Source organism: Melanostigma gelatinosum, assembly GCF_949748355.1.
Source record: "Melanostigma gelatinosum genome assembly, chromosome: 2".
Taxonomy (NCBI): domain Eukaryota; kingdom Metazoa; phylum Chordata; class Actinopteri; order Perciformes; family Zoarcidae; genus Melanostigma; species Melanostigma gelatinosum.
The window spans coordinates 27,725,730-27,738,889 of record NC_136635.1 but is presented as its reverse complement, the minus strand read 5'-3'; the positions used below and the strand labels follow the sequence as shown (position 1 = coordinate 27,738,889).

General features: G+C 41.5%; 1 protein-coding gene across 3 annotated transcripts in view; it reads left to right on the top strand.

Annotated features, from left to right (window-relative positions):
- Positions 1-13,160, top strand: part of adamts7 (a disintegrin-like and metallopeptidase (reprolysin type) with thrombospondin type 1 motif, 7) — a 41,056-nt gene that overhangs the window by 759 nt on the left and 27,137 nt on the right. For all 3 annotated transcript variants that reach the window (XM_079284755.1, XM_079284754.1, XM_079284756.1), the window contains exons 2-6: positions 2,131-2,498; positions 6,851-7,034; positions 7,790-7,983; positions 11,777-11,860; positions 12,609-12,733. In XM_079284755.1, the coding sequence (XP_079140881.1) occupies positions 2,131-2,498; positions 6,851-7,034; positions 7,790-7,983; positions 11,777-11,860; positions 12,609-12,733 (955 nt within the window). The remainder of the gene's footprint in view (positions 1-2,130; positions 2,499-6,850; positions 7,035-7,789; positions 7,984-11,776; positions 11,861-12,608; positions 12,734-13,160) is intronic.

Sequence of the window (13,160 nt, the reverse complement as noted above, 5' to 3'; positions counted from 1 at the left end):
CACCGATGACGGTCAGGAAACAGAATTTGTCTTTGGGTATCTACAGGATGCATCATCAGTCTCATAATGGAGCCGGTTTCCATTGTGCTTTGCAAAGTGTATCACTTTTCAGGCCCAGTGGGTATCATCACATCAGAGAATCAACCCTCCATTGTCTTGAAGGAAACGCTCGCTGGCCTTCACGCCAAACATGTTGGACCTCCCAGTCTTCCCTCTAGTTCGTGGTTTGGATGTTAACAGTCACAGTTCTCCTGAGATACCAGGTACAAGCAGAACAGAGTGTGGATGCACTCCGTCTAATCCTGTGTAAATCAAACGGTAATGATTTCAGGTGATAAATGTTGCCACAGGGAGCTTAAAGTTTATCTCTAAACTGCTAAAGAAAACACATGAAGAAGCACTGGGACACAGGCTTCCTTTTTAACATGTTTAAGGTAGTTATTTATTCTTTCTTGCTATGTATAATTGTATTCATTATAGCAAAACACGTAAAAGTAGGGCGAGGAAACGGCCATCCGAATACCAGTCATCATTTCTAGCCTTCTTTTTTGTACCCAACTTGGTGAAATAAGTGTCTTGTGATTTCTCCCCCCCCCCCCCCCCCCCCCCACATTGCAGTTATTGGCGTTTTCTTCACAGTGTCTTATTTTTGAAACTCTGATGGTTTCTCCGAATTGAGTTTCACATCCCAGTCCTTTCCTCACGGCAAATAACCGCCAACTTCATCATGTTTTGGTTGACGCACTTCCTTTGTGCCGTTGATGGAGCCTTCGTTTTCCTGGTAGCTTGTACCGGGTGGTGGACGGACTTGCATAGTAAAAGCAGGGCTTATAGGGAACCGATCTAAACGCAGACGGCGTTCTTATTCTGCAGCTACTACATTATGCAATCAACATTTACTTCATAAATGATAACTTAAAGCACAAACAACTTGTTTATTGCCACTTTAAGTGATATAGACTCGTGACCACAGACTTGTTGCCATCTATTTAGTTTTTGCTTCTACTATTGGTGGAATTCCATCAAGATCTTTGTGCGCTGTAGCCGACATACTGAAGGTGTTCAGGGACAAAAGCGAATACACGTGCAGAAAGTAAAGGCTTTCAAACATGGAGGTTTCCTCGCCCTTCATTCAATGAAACATTCCAAGCTGCTGGTTGCCAAGCACATTTACCTCGCATGCACTCATGTATTCATGAAAATATTAGTGCAGATAATCCCATGCAAGGAGTGAAATCATATTTGACCTCATCACAAATCTGTGTGCGAGATCTCCGTTTGCCTTCGGCTCATTTCCTTTGAGTGACAATATGCTGATGCTGACATAATGTTTAAGGAGGTCCTTGTATGCTCACCGATTACCTTCGTATCCATGCAAAGGCAGTGTGTCTGGAAATGATGATGCTATGGTATGACAACCCCTTAGTGAAAATCATCTGCATTGGAATTGAACGTTAAAATATCCTTTTAATGCAATATGTATCTTCATGTTGCTTTTGCCTTTTGTTATTTCTACATTTGGTATTTTGGGCACTTCAGCGGAAAAAAAAAAATCGTACATCAATGTAATTGTTCATACATCCAGTAAACAAACCTTGTATCAACAAAAGTGGTGCAGCTGCAGGATTTTAGTTCTTTGGCTTCCCCTATTTAAAAAAAACAAAAAAACAACTGGTCCCAATCTCTTAAAAATGCATTTCATGGGACAAACGTGTACTACAGTCATCAGCAGCCAGACTGTACAGAACTGAGAAGAGCAGACTGCTTGTAATCCCTCACATTTTCTTCGCCCATGCAGGAATTTGGTACTTCAGATACTTATAAGTACAGGAAATGAAGCATACATATTCCTTACGAGGGGAATGAATTTCCCCGACTTTATCAAACCGGTTGCATATGAGAGTAGAACTTGAGAGAGGGATAGTGGACATGAATCCAGTGTTCCTCTAACGGGCTCTGCATACACTGCAGCTGTATTCAAACATGAAACGATGACAGATGAGACACCCATATGGGTTTGTTTAGAGCTTCCCCGCTTTTCTTTACGGCTTTACAGCCACTTTAATTCTTTAATTACCCTCTTCTTTCCCATTATTAACCCATCTTCTCTTCCCACCATGGTTTTGACAGGGACCTTTCAGCAGGATCTGCCTCAGTATGAAGTGGTTCACCCCGCTAGAGTGGATGCCAGAGGTCACTTCCTGTCCAACTTCCTGTCTCACCATGCTCGCCGCGTACAGCGGCGGGAAGCCTCAGAGGGACCAGTGGCCGTAGATCGAGTCTTCTACCAGCTGTGGCACGGCGGCCACAGTTTGCACTTTAACCTCACCCTCAACCCACACCTGCTGGCCCCGGGCTTCCTGACGGAGAGGAGGTATGGCGGCCTGGATGGGGCCAAGATCCGTCCTGCTGGATCCTCCCAGTGCCATTTCTTAGGTGAGGTGTGGGACGAGGCCACCGGTAAAGGAAGCGCAGCCATAAGTACCTGTGATGGACTGGTGAGTAACTTTTAAAAGATTGAAGTCCAATTGGAGGTTGTAACTAAATGCATTTCAAGTTTAACACGGAGGTGTCAGCCACAGCAGGGGGCTGTATTCAGAGCTGAGTAAAGTGATTCTGGGCAATTCGTATCAGAACTGCAGAAGGATGGTCAGACCTGAGGGTCTGAACAACTTGAGGGTCTTTTAGACAGCTATACACCCCAATTAATTACACATGCATACAATATTCAGAGCATTACTACAGCAGTAAACAACTAATTACGATGTAAAGATGGAGAGGAGCTTCTCTGTTCTTTGCTTACGTAGAGATTACGGCCGTGCCTGCATGTTGGTGCATGCGAGTCTCTTTGTTGTTGCCCACTGCTTGTTAATGGCCGCCGCTCTGCCCTAAGACCGCGGCTACCTCTGATAACGCCGCCCCCCCGACCCACAGCGTGGCTCTTTGCCCCCCCCGCTACGGATGCCTCATACGACCCTATAGTTTAAAAAAAAATCCGAACTTGCCCTTTAATTGCCACTCTGAACATGGCACATTGATTATAAAGATTTTTCTGGAAAATAAAAGGTAGAGCTTCAAGCACACAGACTCCCGGCTGAGACGACCCTTTTTAGTTCTCTGTTCAAACTCTGTCTGCTTGACCTTATTCAGCTGTAGAGGCAACCCCGGTGGGGATTGTATCGAACGCCAGACTCTCACCCTCCTCTTAAAGTAAACAAAGAGAGGGCCAATGTTGTCAGTGATAATTCCTTGAGGTTTTGCCTTTCATCAACACCTTGCTCCAAGAAAACAGGATTCCGAGTAACTCGAAGGCTGCTTTCTAGTGCGCCTGAGGAACTGAATTGTCATGCGAGTACAATCTGAATTGCTCGAGATAAACGTTACTTTGAGATTCTGTCTCGAGAGCATCGTGAACTTCCTGCAGAGTTCTATTAAATCCTCCTGCGTCTGAACGAAGCTTTGTCGGGTTACGATCTGAAGAACGTAGCGTTGCTTTCGTGTTAGTGTCGCGCTCCGTCTTCATCGGCTTGCTGGAAATTATCAACTTGAAACGGGTCCGGGGACGCAATCGTTCAGCAGCAACCATCTGCACCGCCACCTTTGACACCATTGCCCACTGTGCTGTTTTTCATCTTCGCTGTCAGAACTATAGACACGCCCTCCTGCCTCTGTATTCCCTCTGCTACAAGGTTTTAATGCGTACGGGGATTTCCTACAGCTCACCGCTGTTGAAACGCGTGAGTTAGCTTTGCTTTGTGAACTTCTACGAAACCATTTCCACCAAACAAAGGTATCGGCGAACGCATGTTTTTGCTCTGTGCACCCTTCTGTTACTTTAGATGCTTTCTACTCACACAAATCTCAAAACAAAAGCTGCTTTTGAGAAGTTTGAATCGCCACATCTTGCAGTAGTTCACACCGGTTGATATGCAATTGGAGTTCTGCAGATCACACGTCTTACCAACTCTAATGTTTCGCTGAATAGTAACCGAACATCTCGACCTTGTCTGCATTCTGTCAGCGTCTATAAAGCTGCAGGAGTCACTGCAGTCGCCGGCTGTTGCAATGAGCAGGTGAAGGTGGAGGTTTCCTGTAAACAAAGAAAAGTTACCTTTTTTATATTCAGTGTTTCTCACCAAAACTCATCATGTGTATCCTTTGGTCTAACAAACGTGTTGACTTCATTTCCTTCCTCACACAACGTATGACATTCTCTTTTAAAGGTATTTCAAACCCTGCGTTGTTTATATCCATGTTCACTATAATCAGTCGACTCTCGTGTCTTTGCTGGCACATCGCTGCACTTCATGGTACATTAAGTCCACCTGTGGATCAGAGGAACAGTGGGAAACCATTGGCAGTACTAGGACGCATGGGGACCCACTCGTAAGGAAATTGTCCACGGCGCTGCTAGATGTCAAAAACTCCACAGAGTCCCGTACACGCACGTTAAAAAAAGAAGCACTAATCTTACACTCATTCATGTTTTTAGAGGAGACCAAAAAGAAATCCGACACGCAAAAATGAACTTCAAAGCCATTTCGATGGATAATTAATTGTTAATCCTTTGCAGACATTTACTTTCTGAAGTTTACGACCCATAAACATCAGCAGACACATGGTTTCCACATGGTTTCCACATCTGCCACCTCTGTGCACCAGCTGGCTTTGCTTCTTGCTCGTTTTGGGGCTTTTTGGCTTCAGTCTGGTCTGCAGCAGGTGATCATCAGCTAGATTGAGGTCGGCTTGACTGCTGTGACCAGTTGTGACCATTCTTCTGTTTGGTCCTAAAAGACGCCTTGATTTCTTCTACATGTGGGTTTATTTTAGTCCTAAAGATGATCCGAAGCCTTTGGCAAACCTGAGACCAGCATTAATGTTTGTCTGTGATTAATCAAGTATTACATGTGTGTCCTTGTGTTTTGTCCTGCTTTCTGTTGTCTCGCTGCACCTTTTCTTGTGTGGACTTTTAAAAATGCAGTTGGTTAATTGGAGAAGATGGCTGTTGTACGAGCAAGTGTTCTTGATGAGGTGTGTGTGTGTGTGTGTGTGTGTGTTAATGTTCTAGTACTGGTCTCTGTCTGCTTTATCTTTGAAGTCTTAATGAATTCATAAAAAATGTCAGTTTTCACAAATGACTCGGTAAGTGGGGTCATGTCATTGCATCAGGACAAAAGGCACTTAAAGTACGAGGGTATGGGGGCTTCAGACCTGTCCTGCTTGGCTGAAATATGCAGATTATAATTATTCAAACTCAATGTTTTTCAAAAAATGATATAAGTCTATAATTGCTTCTGTTGTTACACTGTGGCAGGAGTCGTCCGACCAATCAAAGAACCACTTTAGCAGTTAATGGTCTAAAGAAATACTTATTTTCTTTAATAACTGATTACTGACATATCTGTGTACAGCTAAAGAAGCCTTGTAAGAGACAAAACGCACCCCTGTTGATGTTATTTGGCAGCACCTCCCATCCCAACCCTCTGTGACTGATTACTGAGGAGGTTAGGAATCCGTAGATCTAAACTGTTGCGACCTGACATGCTGTTGAGATGCACGTCGGCTCTTTTTGATCCAAACATGTGTATGTGATGGTGTACAAGGGCAGTTGTCCTCTGGTTCTTTATAGTTTCAAAGCAAATAGCAACGTGTCAACCAAAGCCGGTGCAATTTTCTCAGTTGCTGAACTCAAAATGTCAAATGGATATCTTCTCTATTTCTTACTGGAAAAATTGTTGACCTAACCGTATCGTGGAAATATCAGGATTGTGTCACACTAAAGGTTTTCTTTAAATACAATAATGTAAGAACTCAATGAGCTACTGGTGGAATACATGCTTTGCTGGTGACAAAATTACAAAAAGAAAACATGGGTACAAATGAATGTAATAGAAAACTAACTGGTTACTGAAGGTTTTTATGTGCACAGGTTTTGAGACCGTTAAAGTGATTTGTTATCACGTGCACAAAATTACAATGAAGCAGTCGTTTACGATCTTGAGAATTCTTGAATCTCAGGCTCCCTTCAACAATGCTTCCCTTCATATTAATGCCTGTGTGTAAAATTAAAATCACACAAGTAAAATGAGAATGTAAGACATGAAACAGTGATATTTCAAATATCGGGCTAAAATATAATCTGAGCAGTTTAAAAGAAAAAACTGACCAGCCCTCCTGTCGGTCAGAGTCACGGAGTCCCAGTGAAGCTGATGGCAGCAGAAGGTGGACAAGAATTATACATGGGGCAAGGATGGTCAACCGAAAAAGGAGTGCGGCTACTGGAATTTTGGTTTTGGCACCGTGCCAGCGTGGTTTAGGGTGCGGTAATTTATGTGACATTTGATCTTTCTCCTGTGTCGGTCGCGCCCTGGATGTCTCCAGCTAATTTAAGACATCAGGCTGTTTGTACTGGTTCACTGGAAGTTTTGTTTTTGTGTCCTGGAGACGAATCAGTTTTGTGGCATCCTGGGCCATACTGTTACTAACACATCAGAAAACTGTAAAATAAGCACAAGCACAAGGTGCTTTCTTCAAATGTCTAGTTTAATCCCAACAACAGTCCAAACTCCGAAAATACTCAATGTGCTGCAATGTAAGCGGCAAACTCTCACATTTAAGAATCTAGAACGACAAATGTTTTGGCAGTTTTGCTTTTAAACAATGATATATAACAATTAATTGCTCATCATAATAGTTTGGTGGTTCATGTCTGTTGTTGCAGAAGATCAAATAAAATACACAAAGCACATTGTTTTGCTTGAAAGTGCTGTTGAAATATCAAGATATTATTGTAAATGGCTCCGTAAAAAGAGATGCGGAGAACTGACCTACAGCCCTTCTTTTACATCAGACAGGACTGTTCAAGTTGTCCGATGAAGAGTTCTTCATTCACCCTCTGGAGAAGTCGAGCGCTGACACCTCAGGCCCACAGTCCCACGCCGTCTACAAACGCCAGGCGTCCCCTCCCTCCCGGAGTCCAGCCGTACAGCCCATCGCAGGGAGGCAACCTCTCAACGGTACCTGTGGAGTCACAAGTAAGTCACTGTTATTTTCACCACACACAAACATGGTTGCACCAGGTTTTTACAATACTTGTTGTTCATTCCTTGAAATTAACGAATACAATCCAGTCACATGGCAAACGTGAGACTCAATCAGAGCACTGACTCATAAGAATGAAGCTGATGGTTGATAACATTTAGTTGTCCCTCTCTCTTTAGTCAGTCTCTGGCTGATAATATATATATATATATATATATATATATATATATATATATATATATATATATATATATATATATATATGAGAAAAGGAATAACAGACAAATAAGTTCAGCATAACTAAAGCAAAGGCAGGTAGAGGACAATTCATGAGAAATGTCTCAAGGCTACAGACTGTTATTAGTGTTGAAATTAACGAGACATGTCTTAAAGCTACAGACTTATTAGTGTGTAGATTTTTAGGCAGATTATCCCGTCATTTATTCCATGAGACTGATGTTTGCTAAATTGTCAAAGGATGTTGGTTCTGCTTGTGTTCCTCCTTCAAAAACAGGGAAGAACACCATATTAAGTTAAATTGAATAATTCTCACATCTATTGTGTTGACTTAACATTTTAATAAAAAGAGGAAGAATAACGCTAAAGGCAGAGAGGCTATTAGCAGGTTTTGGGTTCCAAGACAAACGTTTTTTTCACGTTAAAAGTCATAGTTTGTTTCCGATGTTGGCACACAATGTGCCTCCAGTAAGAACGTTTTTAAATGTCCATTTCTGTCTCCAATCTCCAGATCAAAGTTTTGAGGACATTGAGAGGCAGCGGGAGCGGTGGGAGCACCGGCAGCAGAGGAGGAGGAGGAGAATTCGTCAACGCTCAGTCAGCAAAGAGAAGTGGGTGGAAACGCTGGTGGTGGCCGACCCTAAAATGGTGGAGCATCATGGGAGCAAAGCTGTGGAAAGTTACGTCCTGGCTGTCATGAACATTGTAAGTATGTGAGAATAACAACAACAACATTTCCATGCCTCAAAATCCACGTTGTACGAAGTGTAGTTTCATTATTCATTTCAAATCTGTTCTTGACCAAAGAAGTTGACGAACACTCGTACGATTTTGTCAACTAATTGATCAGTTGATTTAATCGACATATCTGTCAAATCTTGTGTTTACCAGAGATGTGTTCATAAGCTTCTTAAAAAATACGTCATTCATTGTTTAACAACGCATAAAAAAACCGACGAATTGACTAAAGAAATCCATGTTGACTAAGAGGAAATGACCGCTCGACTAGGAGGGGGCAGCCCTGCTGGAAACGATGATGCTCGTGCCTGAATGCGTGATCGCTGTCTAAGACGTTTTAATTAGTTTATCAGTGTCTTCTAGTAACTTCTTCTTCAGGTTTTCTCTTTTCTAAATGCTACAAACAAACGCTTTTTATGTCGGATAATGAGGCCATGTCATAGGAAATAGTACCACATTTTAGTTTTGTAGCAGGATTAAACCTCTTCCTGTGCAGGAATATGGTTACTTGGAATAACCCGTTAAATCCCATTCAGGTTGAAGTTGGTCGTTATTAATCGATGATATTATGAGGAGCTGAATTACACCGTTAACATCCCAGAACGGTTTCATAAAGATAAATCCTGCCGGATATTTTGAATGCAGAGTTACAGGATGTTTGACCATCTTCCAGATGTTTTGAATGACCAGATGCCGTTTCAGTTTTCCCATCCTTGTATCAGGTAACACAATGGATGGATTAGCCGTTCACAATTAATGTTGTTACTGCCACCTAGTTGGGGGTTAAGCAAACTGACTCCTTGTCTGTTATTGATAAGCACATAAGAGGGTTTTTCCAAAATAAAGCCATCTACTGAAAGTGCCGTCAGAGGACAGAACATCAGGAAAGGGAATTCACTGACAGAGAAGCCTGCGGATTAACAGGCTTTACAGACAATAATACACAGAGGAAGCGGCCATTATTCCTCACATCCCCTCTGTTTTTTTTGACTCCAGCTTTGAACTTTAAAGCTCGGAATGATTCCGTTTTGTGAAAACAATCTCGCACCGGATCGAGGGAAACCACCTCTTACAACCTCCAAACCATAACTAATGGCATCATCTTCCTCCGCCACCGACTGCTCCGTTGTCTCGCCACTGACGCCGTCTTGAAGTTGTCAACTTCACAAGAGGTTCATACTTTTGTATTCTGCTTTGCTGCCATGTGCACCCGATGTAGAGAACAAAAAAGCCCTTTTACAAAAATAGCTCCCGACTTCCTTTCACATGGGTATTAATGGTATTCTCTTTGATATTTATTACAGCCATATGTCGCCAAACAAACGTCACATGGACATAAAGAAAGATGCAGTAACCATTAAAGCACTGTTTACCCTTCATGACCGGGTGCGACTGTGCAGCATGTGGGTTGAGAGGAAACGTGTCGCATCAACAGCACATTGTTGCTTTAAATAGCTGCAGCTCTATTTTTATTCACGAGAGAAACAATAGAGAAACATGGACAAAGATAAAAAAAAAATTTATTGTTGCTGTAAAAATGTGTTGCAAAGTTGATTCAGCTATAAGATGTGCGCCACACGTTAAAGTGAACGAGTGCCACTATGAGAGACCAAACATTTCGATGAATTCAGTCCTTTATGTGTCGACGCTGTTCTGTCTGAAGTGCCTCAGTTACACAACTTGTACGGAAGAAATTGTTACCCGACAACAAGAACAATGAAAACAAAAACACCAGTGTTACTCTGTGTAGTAACCGAACTGATCAGACTCAACTGGTTGTTTACAAATGCACTTTTTATTGCAGAATAAGGTGCTCTCTTTCACTCCTTGGCAACGATCTGTTGCAGTTTCTAAATTGTACATTTGAGTTTCTCAAACGTTACCATGTCAGCAGAACAGTGAAATACTTGTTGTTCTCTCACTGAACAAGGCATTTGTTGTGTTGAAATCTAGTTGGAAGGCTGGAGCCGTATGCATTATGAAGCATGCGTAGTGAAGGAATGACTTTGAAAAATGAACGCCTGCCTGTGCATGAATTATTGTATGGAATTGGGCTATTAAAAGGAAATATTGCGTTGTTATGGACAAGCGTGCCTGTATTTGTGTGTGGATGAGATGATGTGATGATAGTATTTACAGTATTTGTCCCGGGATGATCCATATACCAGGATGCACCTTTTTAAAGTATTCTTTTAAAGACCAGTATTGCAATACAGCATATCCTAGGCACCACAATTTAGCTGTGACATTGTGGGTCAATTATTTGTTGTTATTGTGATGATTGCAGATGAGTTTCCATTGTAAATATTACTGTTTCTGTGGCGTGGATCAAGGTGTGCTTGAAAAGAACTAGCAAGAGATGTTTGAACACGGTCTGCCTCGCTCGAAGGCCGGCCCGAAAATCCTAAATGTGTGTCGGGGTTTAACTTAAACTTAAACACTTGTAAAAGTTGGAGTTTCAGATGCTTTCTAACAATTTGACAAGCATTCTGTTTGAACATACCGACGCCTTCGGAGTCGTCCTCTTTCTAGCATCTTTACATTTGCAGTTGCGCATCTGTGCAGTTTTCTGTGACTTGACTATGTTAAACCGATCAGAGGCTGATTACTGTCCGTCTTCATACAACAATGTGTTGTGAACAAATGCTGTTCTAGTTGAATAGAAGAAAGTGAATCCAACAGACTACCTCTGTGCCCTGGGAATCAAAGCGAAATGGTGATTTTTATCTGCAACAGCTGGTGTGATTCAGGCTCTAATCAGTATGAAATGAGACCTTTCAGGTTTGGTGTTAATGATGCTCATGGTCTTGAATCTCATCAGTTCCTTTCACCTTTTGTTTCACGGTTCTCACCTCTAATTTCTCCAGTAATAAACCCCTCGCCGCCTCGTGCCCTGAATAAAGCAGAGCTCTAAACCAGTGTTAAAACCATCTTATTTAAAAATAAGTAAATATTTCAGGGTTTATGGGGCCAGTTTCTACACTGTTCCTGTTTGTTGAGCACAGAGAAACTGCAGCGACTCGAAGTAAACTGACTGAAAGGCTATTTGCATAAGATGTGTTGACATTAGTGGAGTGTACTAACACAAAAATGTAAATGTTTAAACTAGTACAAGCTATCATTATAGTTTTTCCAGCCCTTTAATTGGCATAGGCATTTTTAATGCTCGATAATTAGCAAGAACAAGTGGAATAAATACAGCGACGCTCTAAAAGCGTTGCTGTCAAACCTGTGAGGTTGTTTAAGGTTTACATCACCGAATAAAAGGATTCCTCTGAATGACTCGGATCAACTTGTAAATTGATGCTTAAAAGGAAGCAAAATATACACGGGGCAAGACGTTCCTGAAAATGTTTCATTGAAAAACGTTTATAAATGTTGTAAACATTGGCCTTGACAACAGTCATATTACTCCCAAAGTTTTGACATGATCTATAGTAAAATATATTCTTCCTTTATTAAAAAATAAAAACATAATTTCAAGATCAGATTGTTGGGATTTATGAAAGGAATGTCTTCTTTTCATTTGATTGTTAGTTTTTGTAGATTTATATTCCAAAGTTTCTACCACACATGACCAGCCGTGGTTTGTAAAAAGGCTAATTGTATGGAGCTAATTATCCATCAATAATAATACAGGATATAATAATGAAATATCAACTGCCTAAATACTGCACAAAGTGCCTCATTGGGATTATTTCATATACCCAATGCCATGGTCGTGAGGAGTCCTGTTTAATGCAGTGTTTGTCTCTTTCAGGTGGCGGGTCTGTTCCTGGATGCCAGTATTGGAAACGCAATCAACATTGTGGTTGTTCGACTCATCCTACTGGAGCAGGAGGAGGTTCAAACTAATTTGTTTATGATGATGAAATGTGGTTCATTTTAAGGAAAAACAACAACAGGGAATAGGTTTGATACTTCAAAGGCATACTGAGCAGAATGTGTATGTGTGCACTAATAACGTAAGGGACATGCATAGCAGGGCTGTCACAATTCAATCAACTATTTTTTATGTTTATATTATGAATGTAACCTGTATACACAGGGCTTTCTGTTTGCAAAATCACATTCATAATAAAGTACACTGAGGTTATTCTAGTTTGAAATAAATCTTTCCTGTACTGTCCGTCGCAGCAGCCGACAATAAGTTACAGATGTGAACGGACCAAATAAACAGAACTAAAGCGACTACAACTGTAACACGTTATACGATTGATAATACTGTCCGGTATCAGGCGAGAAATAAGAAATGTTTTTATGCGTCGTTAGTTATCCCGACAATCATGTTTACAAGTTGAAAATGCATACAGCACAGTACATGCTGTACCATTTCCTGACTTTTGTATGAATGACTGTTATTAGGGCCAATTAAAAGGCTGCAATGAATGCAAGCTTAGATGGTGAAATGTAGCTGCACCTAGAGTACTTATTGAACAGCGTTTGCTGTCAGCCAGAGCCTGTATTCTTCTCTTTGCTGTGCCCTGTAAACATCTCATTACCTAAAAACGTATGGGACACGAGCTGCTTGCTGTATTTGTTTGCGTTACGCTCTCCTCCCTTTAACTTAATGTGACGTGTGGCTGTGACAGGATGACCTAAAGATTACACACCATGCCGACAACAGCTTGAACAGCTTCTGTAAGTGGCAGAAGAAACTCAACATGAAAGGAGAGGAACACCCGCTGCACCACGATGTCGCAGTTCTGCTCACCAGGTAAATAAATGCACTCAGCCGCACGTAATCACGTCTCCAAAGGGAGTCCGTTCGTAATTGAAAAGTTGTTGATTGACTGATTGAAATGGTTGCAGAGGGAATAATCAAAACATCGTACATTTTTGTCTCTTTCATTTGATATCTAACGGCTGTAGCGAACACTGCAATAATAATTAAATCCCCAATGCCTCAATACATGAACAGCAGGTGTAATAAAAAGGAAAAAGCAGTTTCCAGCACAAAGGGCTGTCATAGACAAACAGCACTTCTCTCAGACAATTGACAAATGCCATTTTCCTTCTTCCAAAGCAGCGTACTGACCTGTTTCAATATGAAGGGGCAGCTCCTCTGTGGGCACAAGTAGACTATTCTTCTTTGATAGATTATAAAAAACATGAAACAGTTTAGCCTTTTTACCTCTTGAATC